This window comes from Oncorhynchus gorbuscha, linkage group LG15 (assembly GCF_021184085.1).
Source record: "Oncorhynchus gorbuscha isolate QuinsamMale2020 ecotype Even-year linkage group LG15, OgorEven_v1.0, whole genome shotgun sequence".
In the NCBI taxonomy this organism is placed as follows: Eukaryota; Metazoa; Chordata; class Actinopteri; order Salmoniformes; family Salmonidae; genus Oncorhynchus; species Oncorhynchus gorbuscha.
In genome coordinates, this window is record NC_060187.1 from 9,642,740 (window position 1) to 9,659,112 (window position 16,373).

Sequence of the window (16,373 nt, forward strand, 5' to 3'; positions counted from 1 at the left end):
TACATACATACATACATACATAGAGAGGGAGAGAGTTAAGTCCGACTTGCTCGCGCTCTCATGTTGCAGGGTGAAGAATGGTGACATTTTATTCTGGCAGATGGAGAGAGAGGGGACGGGAGTGTTTGTGGGAGAGGGGATGGGAGTGTTTGTGGGAGAGGGGATGGGAGTGTTTGTGGGAGAGGGGAAGTACTGACTGACAGATGGAGAGAGGGGATGGGAGTGTTTGTGGGAGAGGGGACGGGAGTGTTTGTGGGAGAGGGGACGGGAGTGTTTGTGGGAGAGGGGACGGGAGTGTTTGTGGGAGAGGGGAGGCACTGACTGACAGATGGAGAGCGAGGGGACGGGAGTGTTTGTGGGAGAGGGGACAGGAGTGTTTGTGGGAGAGGGGATGGGAGTGTTTGTGGGAGAGGGAAAGTGTGACAGATGGAGAGAGGGGATGGGAGTGTTTGTGGGAGAGGGGACGGGAGTGTTTGTGGGAGAGGGGAGGCACTGACTGACAGAGCGAGGGGACGGGAGTGTTTGTGGGAGAGGGGGGAGTGTTTGTGGGAGAGGGGATCGGAGTGTTTGTGGGAGAGGGGAAGTACTGACTGACAGGAGTGTTTGTGGGAGAGGGACGGGAGTGTTTGTGGGAGAGGGGACGGGAGTGTTTGTGGGAGAGGGGAGGAGTGTTTGTGGGAGAGGAGGCACTGACTGACAGATGGAGAGCGAGGGGGGAGTGTTTGTGGGAGAGGGGAGAGGAGTGTTTGTGGGAGAGGGGACGGGAGTGTTTGTGGGAGAGGGGACAGGAGTGTTTGTGGGAGAGTGGACGGGAGTGTTTGTGGGAGAGGGGACGGGAGTGTTTGTGGGAGAGGGGACGCACTGACTGACAGTTCTACAACAAATGTCTTCGTCTGTCAATCTGTTTCACTATGGAAAGTTAACTGACCATGTGCCCCCCCCTCTCTGTCTTTCTCTCTCTCGCTCTCTCTCTTTCTATTTCTTTTCTTTCTTTCTCTCTCTCTCTCTCTCTCTCTCTCTCTCTCTCTCTCTCTCTCTCTCTCTCTCTCTCTCTCTCTCTCTCTCTCCCCTCTCTAGATAAGTTATTTGGGAAGCGGCTGCTGCAGGCTGGGAGGTACATAATGTCTCATAAGTCCTGGATGAAGACCGTGCCCACTGAGAACTGTGACGTCCTCATGACTTTCTCAGGTGATGCACACACACACACACACACACACACACACACACATTACTCAGCGTTATTGTTTACATACACATTTGTTCAGCCATCCGTGCACTCATTGCAACATTAGCCATCCCAGTCCATGACTAGTCTGTGTTACTCTGCTCAGTCATCACTGGAACGTAATGCTCATTAGACAACAGTCATCTCTCCAGGCTCGTGAAAAACACATGATTATAATATGGGTTATTTATATCCTTTGCTTTTGAGATAATGAGGCTATATATGATTCTAATTAAAAACAGTGTTTCAGTGTTTGGTTTGTGTGGATCGATTTCAATGTAAACTGTTGCTCATGTCTTTAAGGTTGGTATTTTCATTAAAACCTTGATATACTGATATAAGATAAACCTTTTTTAATTGAACATTTTAAAACACGTCTTTTTCTTCTCCTGTGACAGACCGGACAGATGACCACACGTTGCTATGGCTACTAAACCACATGCGCCTGGGCATTCCAGAACTCATCGTCCAGATCCGACATCACAAACACACGCATGTACACGCCTTCTTCGTCACGGCAACTTACGAGAAGTAAGAACCCCGCCTCCGTGGGGTGTGGGACGACAATATCACCATCCTAGCATGGCCATCTATTGGCTAATGTATAGACAATGACATCATGGGTGCTGCAGTATAACTATAGCTTGATGAATGAATCATCGGTTCTTATTGTTACCAGCGAAATAGATCCTGGAGGGTAGATAGAGTTACAGACAAGGCATCTGTCTCCCCCTAAGGACCGTGATGGAGTCAGGCTTTTGACTGTAAACCGTTCCGATATCAACAGCAGAGCCGACTTGGTGAAACATCTATGGAAGTGCCCTTGAACAAGGCACTACGTGTAAGTAGCTCTGGATAAGAGGGTCAGTGGGTTAACTGCCTTGTTCAGGGGCAGAATGACAGATTTTTACCTTGTCAGCTCGGGGATTTGATCTTCCAACCTTTTTGGGTTAAACTGCCTTGTTAACCACAGGGGCAGAATGACAGACTCTTTTTACCTTGTCAGCTAACCACTAGGGGATTTAGGATCTTCCAACCTGCTACCGCCGCCCCCACTCTAACCACTAGGCTTGGTCCACTCTAACCACTAGGCTAGCCCCCACTCTAACCACCAGGCTACCTGCCGCCCCTCCACTCTAACCACTAGGCTACCGCCCCCTCCACTCTAACCACTAGGCTACCTGCCGCCCCTCCACTCTAACCACTAGGCTACCTGCCGCCCCTCCACTCTAACCACTAGGCTACCTGCCGCCCCTCCACTCTAACCACTAGGCCCTCCACTCTAACCACTAGGCTACCTGCCGCCCCCCCTCCACCTGCCGCCCTCTAACCACTAGGCTACCTGCCGCCCCTCCACTCTAACCACTAGGCTACCTGCCGCCCCTCCACTCTAACCACTAGGCTACCTGCCGCCCCTCCACTCTAACCACACTAGGCTACCTAGGCTACCTGCCCCCTCCACTCTAACCCACTAGGCTAACCACTAGGCTACCGCCCCCACTCTAACCCAGGCTACCTGGCTAACCACCTGCCCCCCACTCTAACCACCGCCCTCCACTCTAACCACTAGGCTACCTGCCGCCCCCACTCTAACCCCCACTCTAACCCACTAGGCTACCTGCCCTCCACTCTAACCACTAGGCTACCTGCCGCCCTCCACTCTAACCACTAGGCTACCTGCCGCCCCCACTCTAACCCAGGCTAGGCTAACCACTAGGCTACCGCCCCTCCACTCTAACCCAGGCTAGGCTACCTGCCGCCCCTCCACTCTAACCACTAGGCTACCCTGCCGCCGCCTCCACTCTAACCACTAGGCTACCTGCCCTCCACTCTAACCCTAGGCCCTCCACTCTAACCACTAGGCTACCTGCCGCTCCCTCCACTCTAACCACTAGGCTACCTGCCGCCCCCCCCACTCTAACCACTAGGCTACCTAGGCTACCCGCCCCCACTCTAACCACTAGGCTACCTGCCCTCCACTCTAACCACTAGGCTACCCCACTCTAACCACTAGGCTACCTGCCGCCCCCACTCTAACCACTAGGCTACCTGCCGCCCCTCCCCTCCACTCTAACCTACCTGCCGCCCCCACCTACACTAGGCTACCTGCCGCCCCTCCACTCTAACCACTAGGCTACCTGCCGCCCCCTCCCCCCACTCTAACCACTAGGCTAACCACCTGCCACTAGGCGCCCCCTCCACTCTAACCACTAGGCCTAACCCACCGCCCCTCCACTCTAACCACTAGGCTACCTGCCGCCCCTCCACTCTAACCACTAGGCTAACCCTAGGCCGCCGCCCTCCACTCTAACCACTAGGCTACCTGCCGCCCCTCCTAACCCACTAGGCTAACCACTAGGCTGCCCCCACTCTAACCCCCGCCACTCTAACCCAGGCTACCTGGCTAACCCTAGGCCGCCCCCACTCTAACCACTAGGCTACCTGCCGCCCCTCCACTCTAACCCTCCACCTGCCGCCCCTACACTAACCACTAGGCTACCTGCCGCCCCTCCACTCTAACCACTAGGCTAACCACTAGGCTACCTGCCCCCTCCACTCTAACCACTAGGCTACCTGCCGCCCCCCCTCCACTCTAACCACTAGGCTACCTGCCGCCTAAAAATGACTAAAAAGGTCTGTATGTAGGCTAGTGGTGGTCTGTATGCCCCTCCACTCTAACCACTAGGCTAGTGGTGGTCTGTATGTGAGTGGTGGTCTGTATGTGAGTGGTGGTCTGTATGTGAGTGGTGGTCTGTATGTGAGTGGTGGTCTGTATGTGAGTGGTGGTCTGTATGTGAGTGGTGGTCTGTATGTGAGTGTGCTACAACCACTGTTAAGCAATCTGGACCTTTATGGTACTAGTGTGTGTTTTCTAACGACCTGTTTAAACCAGTGCTTGACTTGGATGGAAATAGGTGGCGGTTCTGTTTATATTTAGATGCAGGAACTCATAAGGTAATCTACAGCGCCTTTCGGGAAGTTTGATTAATCCTTGACTTTATTCCACAGTTTGTTGTGTTACAGCCTGAATTTAAAATGAATTAAATAGAGATATTGTGTCACTGGCCTAAACACAATAGACTATAATGTCAAAGAGGAATTATGATTTAGAAAATGTTTACAAGTAAAAAACATCTAATGAAAAGGTGAAATGTCTTGAGTGAATAAGTATTCAACACTTTTGGCCTAAATATGTTCAGGAGTACAAATATAACATGATTTCTGAATGACTACCTCATCTCTATACTCCACACACACAGTTCTGTCCCTCGGCAGTGAATTTCAATCACAGATTCAATCACAAAGACCAGGGAGGTTTTCCAATGCCTCACAAAGCGCACCTATTGGTAGATGGGTATAAAAAAAGCAGACATTGAATACCCCTTTGAGCATGTTAAAGATATGCATAATTATGCATAATGGTGGCTGCATCATGTTATGGGTATGCTTGTAAGGACTGGAGAGTTTTTCAGGATAAAAAGGAAACGGAATGGAGCTAAGCACAGCCAAACCCCTAGAGGAAAACCTGGTTCAGTCTGCTTTCCACCAGACACTGGGAGATTCATTTACCTCTCAGCAGGACAATAACCTAAAAGGCCAAATCTACACTGGAGTTGCTTACCAAGACAACAGTGAATGTATCTGAGTGGCCTAGTTACAGTTTTGATATTTCATTATTTAATACATTTGTAAAAATATATAAAACCATGTTTTCACTTAGTCATTATGGGGTATTGTGTGTAGATGGGTGAGGAAAAAACATCTATTTTGAATTCAGGCTGTAACACAACAAAATGTGGAATAAGTCAAGGGGTATGAACGCTTTCTGAAGGCCCTGTATAAGAGATGCAGTAACTAGCTACACACATACAGACATTCACATTTAAATGTTAGTCATTTAGCAGACGCTCTTATCCAGAGCCACTGACTCAAGGGCACATCGGCAGATTTTTCCCATAGTCGGCTCTACTGTTGATGTAGGAACTGTTGGTTCAAGTCCAGCTCCTGCTGGTCCCCCTCTCAAACGCAACTCTTAGCAGTGCGGTATAGTGTAAGCATATGCAGCTCAGGGCTAAAAGCTCTGATATCCTGTGGCTGTTCCAAATTAAGCAGTCTATTATCATACTACAGTCATCGGCAAAATAAATTGTGATTAGCAACGCTGCTGCCACTGTGAAATGTATATTGGCCATCGGTTCCCTGCCTAAAGCCCTGTGAGTGTTCTGTCTGTTGTAGAATGTTGGAAGGACTTCAATTCTAGAACCGATTCTGGGGCTGTTGCTAAACACAGTACTGGACATGAAATAATGATTCTGTTGGGTTCCCTATCTACTCTCTCTCTGAATACACACACAACCACACACACAACCACACACACAGCCACACACACACAACCACACACACACCCACACACTCAATCACACACACAGTCAAACACACAACCACACACACACAGCCACACACACACAACCACACACACAACCACACACTCAATCAAACACACACACACACACACACACACACACACACACACACACACACACACACACACACACACACACACACACACACACACACACACACACACACACACACACACACACACACACACACACACACACACACACACACACACACACACACACACACACACACACACACACACACACACACACACACACACACACACACACACACACACACACAGTCACACACACGCAACACACACACAACCACACACTCAGTCACACGCACACAGTCACACGCACAAACACACACAACCACACACACAGTCACACACACAACCACACACACAGCCACACACACACCCACACACTCAATCACACACACAGTCAAACACACAACCACACACACACAGCCACACACACACAACCACACACACAACCACACACTCAATCACACACACACACACACCACACACACACACACACACACACACACACACACACACACACACACACACACACACACACACACACACACACACACACACACACACACAGTCACACACACAGTCACACACACAGTCACACAAACATACAAACACACACATGGTAAGAAACACAGTCACACATACACACAGCCACACACACAATCACACGCACAGTCACGCGCACAGTCACACACACACACAACCACACACACAGTAACAAACACAGTCACACACAACCACACACACAGTCACACACACGCAACCACACACACAGTCACACACACAACCACACACTCAGTCACACGCACACAGTCACACACACACACACAACCACACGCACAGTCACACACACAGTCACACACACAGTCACACAAACACACACAACCACACACACGGTAAGAAACACAGTCACACACACAGTCACACACAACCACACACACAGTCACACACACAACCACACACACAGTACACACACAGTCACACACACACAACCACACACACAGTCACACACACACACACACAACCACACACACAGTCACACACACATCCACACATAACCACACACACAGTCACACACACAACCACACACACACACAACCACACACTCAGTCACACAGACAACCACACGCACAGGGACACACAGTGACACACACAACCACCCATACAGTCACACACACAGTGACGCACACACACACACACACAACCACCCATACAGTCACACACACAGTGACGCACACACACACACACACACACACACACACACACACACTTGCACGCTCGCTTTAAGGTATATTGGATGACCTAAATTTGCATTTGATGTGAAAAGATAAATGCTAATTCTGCTGGAACGACTGTGTGTCGAACCATTAAAGTGATATGGAACCAATTTGGACTGAATAGATTTTAGCGTGGAACGTGGTGAGATGTAAGGTAAAATCATCTTCTACTGGAGATGGTATTAAACCGCTCACTCCTCTAGAGTCTGAGTTGGCTGTTTATTCCAGAAGATATATAATGTTTTACATTAGCATAGAGCCGTTCAGGGTACAGCTGGCTAGGCCTGTCAGCAGTTTAGGACTGGCTTCTAACTCCCTGGAGCAGCCAATGACAACAGGACACTACACGCAAAAAAAAAAACTACCTCTTGAAATGAAAGGAAAATAAAAGAAGCATTAAAGTTTTAATCCAATAGACGCTTGGAAGCTTGGACGTGTTCGTAAAGAATCTTGGCAATTGCAGGATACGTCTCTTAACATACTGTTGGCTTGGTCTGGAGAATAAATAGCGGGTTTATAATGCAGCCTGTGTTTCCCTAAAGACACATAGAATCCCTTTCAGATGGACAGTGTGTTGATCTACTATGGGCTGTATTGGAAAGCAGTATCATTCATGCTCCCAGAGGCACACAACATTGTGATAGATGTGTGCTGGTAAATGTCAGCTAAGACAGGCGTGGCCGCACTCAGGTGTGTGTGTGTGTGCGTGTGTGTGTGTGTGTGTGGTGGATCTATCATTATGCAGAGATCAGAACACAGAGATTAAAAAATAGAGATTAGAACAGGGAGAAAAGAGAACAGAACAGTGTGAACAAAGAGAACAGAACAGGGAGAACAAAGAGAACAGAACAGTGTGAACAAAGAGAACAGAACAGAGAGAACAAAGAGAACAGAACACAGAGAACAGAACAGGGAGAAAAGAGAACAGAACAGTGTGAACAAAGAGAACAGAACAGGGAGAACAAAGAGAACAGAACAGGGAGAACAAAGAGAACAGAACAGTGTGAACAAAGAGAACAGAACAGCGTGAACAAAGAGAACAGAACAGCGTGAACAAAGAGAACAGAACAGTGTGAACAAAGAGAACAGAACAGGGAGAACAAAGAGAACAGAACAGTGTGAACAAAGAGAACAGAACAGCGTGAACAAAGAGAACAGAACAGGGAGAACAAAGAGAACAGAACAGTGTGAACAAAGAGAACAGAACAGTGTGAACAAAGAGAACAGAACAGGGAGAACAAAGAGAACAGAACAGGGAGAACAAAGAGAACAGAACAGTGTGAACAAAGAGAACAGAACAGCGTGAACAAAGAGAACAGAACAGCGTGAACAAAGAGAACAGAGAGAACAAAGAGAACAGAACACAGAGAACAGAACACAGAGAACAGAACAGAGAGAACAAAGAGAACAGAACACAGAGAACAGAACAGGGAGAACAAAGAGAACAGAACAAAGAGAACAGAACAGGGAGAACAAAGAGAACAGAACAAAGAGAACAGAACAGGGAGAACAAAGAGAACAGAACAGGGAGAACAAAGAGAACAGAACACAGAGAACAAAACACAGAGAACAGAACACAGAGAACAAAACAGAGAGAACAGAACAGGGAGAACGGAACAGAGAGAACCTTCTGTTGGTTTGAGAGTGTGTGTTTCTCCAGCCCAACTCTGCACCTGCCGTGTGGCTTGTGCAAGCATTTCCCTAACTGACACTCTCTCTCTCTTCATCTCCCTCCCTCTCTCTCTCTCTCTCTCTCTCTCTCTCTCTCTCTCTCTCTCTCTCTCTCTCTCTCTCTCTCTCTCTCTCTCTCTCTCTCTCTCTCTCTCCCTCTCTCTCTCTCTCTCTCTCTCTCTCTCTCCCTCCCCTCTCTCTCTCTCTCTCTCTCTCTCTCTCTCTCTCTCTCTCTCTCTCTCTCTCTCTCTCTCTCTCTCTCTCCCCTTCTCTCCCTCTCTCTCTCTCTCCCTGATTCTCTCCCTCTATCTCTCTCTCTCTCTCTCTCTTTCTCTCTCTCAGTTTGTTGCGCGGGGCAGAGGAGATGGGTCTGAGGAAGTCATTAAAGCCAGAGTTTGGGGGAGGAACACGCAGCTTCTCCTGTGAAGAAGACTACATCTATGAGAACATTGAGAGTGAACTATGCTTTTTCACATCACAGGTCAGCACACACACTCACACACACACACACACACACACACACACACACACACACACACACACACACACACACACACACACACACACACACACACACACACACACACACACACACACACACACACACACACACACACACACACACACACACACACAGACTGATGTGCTTAATAACCTTGTCTGAGAATCTAAAGAGTTGATTGTGTCTGAGCAGCCTGTCCCTCTCTCTTCAGGAGAGGCAGAGCATTATCAAGTACTGGCTCGACAATCTACGAGCCAAGCAGGGGGAGGTGCTTCATAACATACACTTCCTGGAGGGACAGCCAATCAGTGAGCAGAATTTGTTGTTTATTTCTAGCACTTTGTTAAAATCCCAATAAAATATATGTGTGTGCTTGTGTGCATGCTTCTGAGTGGGCGGGGTTAATGTTTACCTGTGTGTTCCACCAGTCCCAGAGCTGAGTGGGCGGGGTTAATGTTTACCTGTGTGTTCCACCAGTCCCAGAGCTGAGTGGGAGGGGTTAATGTTTACCTGTGTGTTCCACCAGTCCCTGAGCTGAGTGGGCGGGGTTAATGTTTACCTGTGTGTTCCACCAGTCCCAGAGCTGAGTGGGCGGGGTTAATGTTTACCTGTGTGTTCCACCAGTCCCAGAGCTGAGTGGGCGGGGTTAATGTTTACCTGTGTGTTCCACCAGTCCCAGAGCTGAGTGGGAGGGGTTAATGTTTACCTGTGTGTTCCACCAGTCCCAGAGCTGAGTGGGCGGGGTTAATGTTTACCTGTGTGTTCCACCAGTCCCAGAGCTGAGTGGGAGGGGTTAATGTTTACCTGTGTGTTCCACCAGTCCCAGAGCTGAGTGGGCGGGGTTAATGTTTACCTATGTGTTCCACCAGTCCCAGAGCTGAGTGGGCGGGGTGTGATCCAGCAGGTGTTTCCTCTCCATGAGCAGAGGATCCTCAGTCAGCTGATGAAGTCCTGGGTGCAGGCTGTGTGTGAAAAACAGCCACTAGGTCAGTACACACAAACATGCACACACAAACACGCACATGCACGTATGCCACTGTGGTGTATATAACTGTCTGTCTCCCTCTGTGGTGTATGTCTGTCTCCCTCTGTGGTGTATGTCTGTCTCCCTCTGTTGTGTATCTAACAGTCTGTCTCCCTCTGTGGTTAATCTAACAGTCTGTCTCCCTCTGTGGTGTATGTCTGTCTCCCTCTGTGGTGAATCTAACAGTCTGTCTCCCTCTGTGGTTAATCTAACCGTCTGTCTCCCTCTGTGGTGTATGTCTGTCTCCCTCTGTGGTTAATCTAACGGTCTGTCTCCCTCTGTGGTTAATCTAACAGTCTGTCTCCCTCTGTGGTGTATGTCTGTCTCCCTCTGTGGTTAATCTAACGGTCTGTCTCCCTCTGTGGTTAATCTAACAGTCTGTCTCCCTCTGTTGTGAATCTAACAGTCTGTCTCCCTCTGTGGTGTATATAACAGTCTGTCTCCCTCTGTGGTGTATGTCTGTCTCCCTCTGTCGTGAATCTAACAGTCTGTCTCCCTCTGTGGTTAATCTAACGGTCTGTCTCCCTCTGTGGTTAATCTAACAGTCTGTCTCCCTCTGTGGTGTATGTCTGTCTCCCTCTGTGGTGTATGTCTGTCTCCCTCTGTGGTGTATGTCTGTCTCCCTCTGTTGTGTATCTAACAGTCGGTCTCCCTCTGTGGTTAATCTAACAGTCTGTCTCCCTCTAACAGTCTGTCTCCCTCTGTGGTGAATCTAACAGTCTGTCTCCCTCTGTGGTGAATATGTCTGTCTCCCTCTGTGGTGTATGTCTGTCTCCCTCTGTGGTGTATATAACAGTCTGTGTCCCTCTGTTGTGTATCTAACAGTCTGTCTCCCTCTGTGGTTAATCTAACAGTCTGTCTCCCTCTGTGGTGAATCTAACAGTCTGTCTCCCTCTGTGGTGTATGTCTGTCTCCCTCTGTGGTGTATGTCTGTCTCCCTCTGTTGTGTATCTAACAGTCTGTCTCCCTCTGTGGTTAATCTAACAGTCTGTCTCCCTCTGTGGTTAATCTAACAGTCTGTCTCCCTCTGTGGTGTATGTCTGTCTCCCTCTGTGGTTAATCTAGCGGTCTGTCTCCCTCTGTGGTTAATCTAACAGTCTGTCTCCCTCTGTGGTGAATCTAGATGATATTCGTGACTACTTTGGGGTGAAGATAGCCATGTACTTCGCCTGGCTGGGGTTCTACACCACGTCTATGCTGTATCCTGCTGTCATCGGCTTCGTGCTCTGGGTTCTCACCGAGTCTGACCAGGTGACTTTTACACTGGACCTTCTTAAGGTGTCCTGTCTGGAATGGGGAGTACCTGTACACCAAGCTGCCTCACACTACAGCAACAGGAGATAGACTCCTGTCCTCTGGGTCAAGACAAGGCTTTACTTACAGCTTACTTTTCAAATGCACTGTTTGTATCTCATTTAGTACAGATACACAGAGACATACTCACTGTGATACACTCCAATCTGCTCTGAAGTACAGTGTATTCCCTTCTTTAACAACGTTAGCCTTTTCTACTGGCTCACGGTGAGATATTGAACTGTGTTGACGTTTGAAAATGTAGCAACTGTGTTTCCAAGGTTCCTCAGATATGATGATTTCATGTCTTTTCATGGAATAGAAGGACCATCTGTGTATTCTCCTCTCTCTTCAGACGAGTCGTGATATCAGCTGTGTTTTCTCTCTCCTCAGACGAGTAGTGATATCTGCTGTGTTTTCTCTCTCTTCAGACGAGTAGTGATATCTGCTCTGTTTTCTCTCTCCTCAGACGAGTCTTGATATCTGCTGTGTTTTCTCTCTCCTCAGACGAGTCTTGATATCTGCTGTGTTTTCTCTCTCCTCAGACGAGTCTTGATATCAAATCAAATCAAATTTATTTATATAGCCCTTCGTACATCAGCTGATATCTCAAAGTGCTGTACAGAAACCCAGCCTAAAACCCCAAACAGCAAACAATGCAGGTGTAAAAGCACGGTGGCTAGGAAAAACTCCCTAGTAAGGCCAAAACCTAGGAAGAAACCTAGAGAGGAACCGGGCTATGTGGGGTGGCCAGTCCTCTTCTGGCTGTGCCGGGTAGAGATTATAACAGAACATGACCAAGATGTTCAAATGTTCATAAATGACCAGCATGGTCAAATAATAATAAGGCAGAACAGTTGAAACTGGAGCAGCAGCACAGTCAGGTGGACTGGGGACAGCAAGGAGCCATCATGTCAGGTAGTCCTGGGGCACGGTCCTAGGGCTCAGGTCCTCCGAGAGAGAGAAAGAAAGAGAGAATTAGAGAGAGCATATGTGGGGTGGCCAGTCCTCTTCTGGCTGTGCCGGGTGGAGATTATAACAGAACGTGGCCAAGATGTTCAAATGTTCATAAATGACCAGCATGGTTGAATAATAGTAAGGCAGAACAGTTGAAACTGGTAATTCCCTTCTTTAACAACGTTAGCAGGAGCATGGCCAGGTGGACTGGGGACAGCAAGGAGTCCTCATGTCAGGTAGTCCTGGGACATGGTCCTAGGGCCCAGGCCAGTTGAAACTGGAGCAGCAGCATGGCCAGGTGGACTGGGGACAGCAAGGAGTCATCATGTCAGGTAGTCCTGGGGCATGGTCCTAGGGCTCAGGTCCTCCGAGAGAGAGAAAGAAAGAGAGAAGGAGAGAATTAGAGAACGCACACTTAGATTTACACAGGACACCGAATAGGACAGGAGAAGTACTCCAGATAAACAAACTGACCCTATACAAACTGATCTGATATCTGCTGTTTTCTCTCTCCTCAGACGAGTAGTGATATCTGCTGTGTTTTCTCTCTCCTCAGACGAGTCTTGATATCTGCTGTGTTTTCTCTCTCCTCAGACGAGTAGTGATATCTGCTGTTTTCTCCTCTCTCCTCAGACGAGTCTTGATATCTGCTGTGTTTTCTCTCTCCTCAGACGAGTCGTGATATCTGCTGTGTTTTCTCCTCTCTCCTCAGACGAGTCTTGATATCTGCTGTGTATTCTCTCTCCTCAGACGAGTCGTGATATATGCTGTGTGGTGTTTGCACTGTTTAACGTGGTGTGGGCCACACTCTTCTTGGAGAGGTGGAAGAGAAGGGGGGCGGAGCTGGCCTATAAGTGGGGTACGCTGGACACCCCTAATGAGTCCCTAGAGGAACCACGGACGCAGTTTAGGGTGAGGACGACATGAGAACATTTCAACTCAATGTCTCAATATATTTTACAGAAGAAGATGACTAAAGGAAAACACAGAGCTTCAATAAAAATTATGGACAACAGGTGTAAACATTTTTCCTTCCTCTTCCCTTCCTGCTACTCCCCCCCTCTCTCCCCCCTCCATCTCTCACCTCTCTCACCTCTCTCCACCTCCCCCCTCCATCTCTCACCTCTCTCCACCTCTCTCACCTCTCTCACCTCTCTCCATCTCTCTTCTCCATCTCTCACCTCTCTCACCTCTCTCCTCCATCTCTCACCTCTCTCCACCTCTTTCCTCCATCTCTCACCTCTCTCATCTCTCTCCATCTCTCTCCTCCATCTCTCACCTCTCTCCACCTCTCTCCTCCATCTCTCACGTCTCTCACCTCTCTCCTCCATCTCTCCTCTCTCCACCTCTTTCCTCCATCTCTCACCTCTCTCCACCTCTCTCCATGTCTTTCCACCTATCTCCTCTCTCACCTCTCTCCATCTCTCTCCTCCATCTCTCACCTCTCTCCATCTCTCTCCTCCATCTCTCACCTCTCTCCACCTCTCTTCTCCATCTCCCACCTCTCTCCACCTCTCTCCTCCATCACTCACCACTCTCCACCTCTCTCCATGTCTTTCCACCTATCTCCTCTCTCACCTCTCTCCATCTATCTCCTCCATCTCTCACCTCTCTCCACCTCTCTCCTCCATCTCTCACCTCTCTCCACCTCTCTCCATGTCTTTCCACCTCTCTCCTCCCTCCACCATTTCCCTCCACCTCTTTCCATCTCCCTCCAACTCTCTATATCTCCCTCCAACTCTCTCCCCCCTCCCTCCACCTCTCTCCATCTCTCTCTACCTCTCTCCTCCCTCCACCATCTCCCTCCACCTCTTTCCATCTCTCTCCAACCCTCTATATCTCCCTCCAACTCTCTCCTCCCTCCCTACACCCTTTCTCTCCTCTTTCTCTCAACCTTTCTTCCCCCCCACTTTCCCTCTGCAGGGTGTGAAGCGGTGCAGCCCCATAACAGGCTGTGAGGAGTTTTACTACCCACCATGGAGGAGGAGGGTGTTCAGGTGGCTGGTCAGCCTGCCCATCTGCATCCTGTGTCTCTGCTTTGTGTTCCTGGCCATGCTCCTCTGCTTCGAACTGCAGGTCACTGAATGATCAACAGCTTCTAGTAACACTGTCAAACTTCCTTACTGGAGATGTACAGTTGAAGTCAGAAGTTTACTTATGTTGGAGTTATTAAAACTCGTTTTTCAACCACTCCAGAAATGTCTTGTTAACAAACTATAGTTTTGGCAAGTCGGTTAGGACATCTAATTTGTGCATGACACAAGTCCTTTTTCCAACAATTGTTTACAGACAGATTATTTCACTTATAATTCCAGAAAAAAAAATCTTACCATTTTTTTTGTAAATTCTTGAATATGCATTGTAAAAGAGAGGCCGTCATCAATTAAAATTCCAAGATATTTATATGAGGTTACAACCTCAATCTCCTTGCCCTGACAGGTAGTAATAGGTGAAAGGTTCAGACATCAAAACCATGAAATAACACAACCAAAAAGGGTTAAACAAATCAAAACACATTTTAGAGATCAAGTTATTTAAAGTAGCCACCCTTTCCTTGTGACAGCTTTGCACACTCTTGGAATTCTCTCAACCAGCTTCATGAGGAATGCTTTTCCAACAGTCTTGAAGGAGTTCCCACATATGCTGAGTGCTCCTCCTCCATGCTTCACGGTGGGAACCACAAATGCGGAGATCATCCATTAATCTACTCTGCGTCTCACAATAAATTTGCACTATCAGACCAAAGGACTGATTTCCTTGCTCGTGTTTCTTGGCCCAAGTTAGTCTCTTCTTATTATTGGTGTCCTTTAGTAGTGGTTTCTTTGCAGAAATTCGACCATGAAGGCCTGATTCACGCCGTCTCCTCTGAACAGTTGATGTTGAGATGTGTCTGTTACTTGAACTATGTCAAGTATTTATTTGGGTTGCAATTTCTGAGGTGCAGTTCATTCTAATGCAGAGGTAACTCTGGGCCTTCTTTTCCTGTGGTGGTCCTCATGAGAGACAGTTTCATCATAGCACTTGATTGTTTTTGCGACTGCACTTGAAGAAACTTTCAAACTTCTTGACATCTTGACATTTGACATCTTCATGTCTTAAATTAATGATGGACTGTTGTTCTCTTTGATTGTTTGAGCTATTCTTGCCATAATATGGTATTTTACCAAATAGGGTTATCTTCTGTATACTGTACCACCCCTACCTTGTCACAACACAACTAATTGGTTCAAATGCATTAAGAAGGAAATAAATTATGCTAATTAACTTTTAACAAGGCACACTGGTTCATTGAAATGCATTCCAGGGGACTACCTCATGAAGCTGGTTGAGAGAATGCCAAGAGTGTGCAAAGCTGTCATCAAGGCAAATTGTGGCTACTTTGAAGAAGCTCAAATATAAAATATATTTTGATTTGTGTACTACATGATTCCATATGTGTTATTTCAAAGTTGTGATGTATTCACTATTATTCTACATTGTAGAAAATAGTACAAATAAAGAATAACCCTTGAATGAGTTGGTGTGTCCAAACTGTTGACTGGTACTGTATGTAGATTGACATTGTATGGACGGTAAAGGTTTGTAATGTGTGTAGTAAGTAAGAAAGTTGTTGTTGTTGTTATGGCGTTTGCAGGAGTTTGTTATGGGGATTAAAGAAGTACCTCGCCTGGCCCGGTTCATCCCTAAGATCATGCTGGCCATCACTGTGACTGCCTGTGACGAGGTGTACAGGAAGATAGCCTACTGGCTCAACGACATGGGTGAGAACAGGCACTCATATCCCTTTCATACACAGACCAACATCCCACTATTTTACCATGCCTGCTTCTGTATACCAGGTGCTGGTGTATCTGAAAAGGGTAGGGGGTAAAAAAAATGAAACCAACCTCTCGCCCCTATCAACTCAGTCGTAGGGCCCTCCATTGTCACCTGCTGCTGACGAAACTCAGAGGGTGACTTCAAGAGTGGCG

The 16,373-nt window shown here is 47.8% G+C and overlaps 1 protein-coding gene across 1 annotated transcript in view; it reads left to right on the forward strand.

Moving 5' to 3' along the window:
• The window catches only part of ano8b (anoctamin 8b), a 122,780-nt gene that overhangs the window by 83,600 nt on the left and 22,807 nt on the right, over window positions 1-16,373 (forward strand). Inside the window, 9 exon segments of the mRNA XM_046300077.1 lie at window positions 1,078-1,188; window positions 1,624-1,756; window positions 8,969-9,107; window positions 9,340-9,436; window positions 9,998-10,114; window positions 11,276-11,403; window positions 13,153-13,314; window positions 14,326-14,478; window positions 16,037-16,163. Of these exon segments, the coding sequence (XP_046156033.1) occupies window positions 1,078-1,188; window positions 1,624-1,756; window positions 8,969-9,107; window positions 9,340-9,436; window positions 9,998-10,114; window positions 11,276-11,403; window positions 13,153-13,314; window positions 14,326-14,478; window positions 16,037-16,163 (1,167 nt within the window).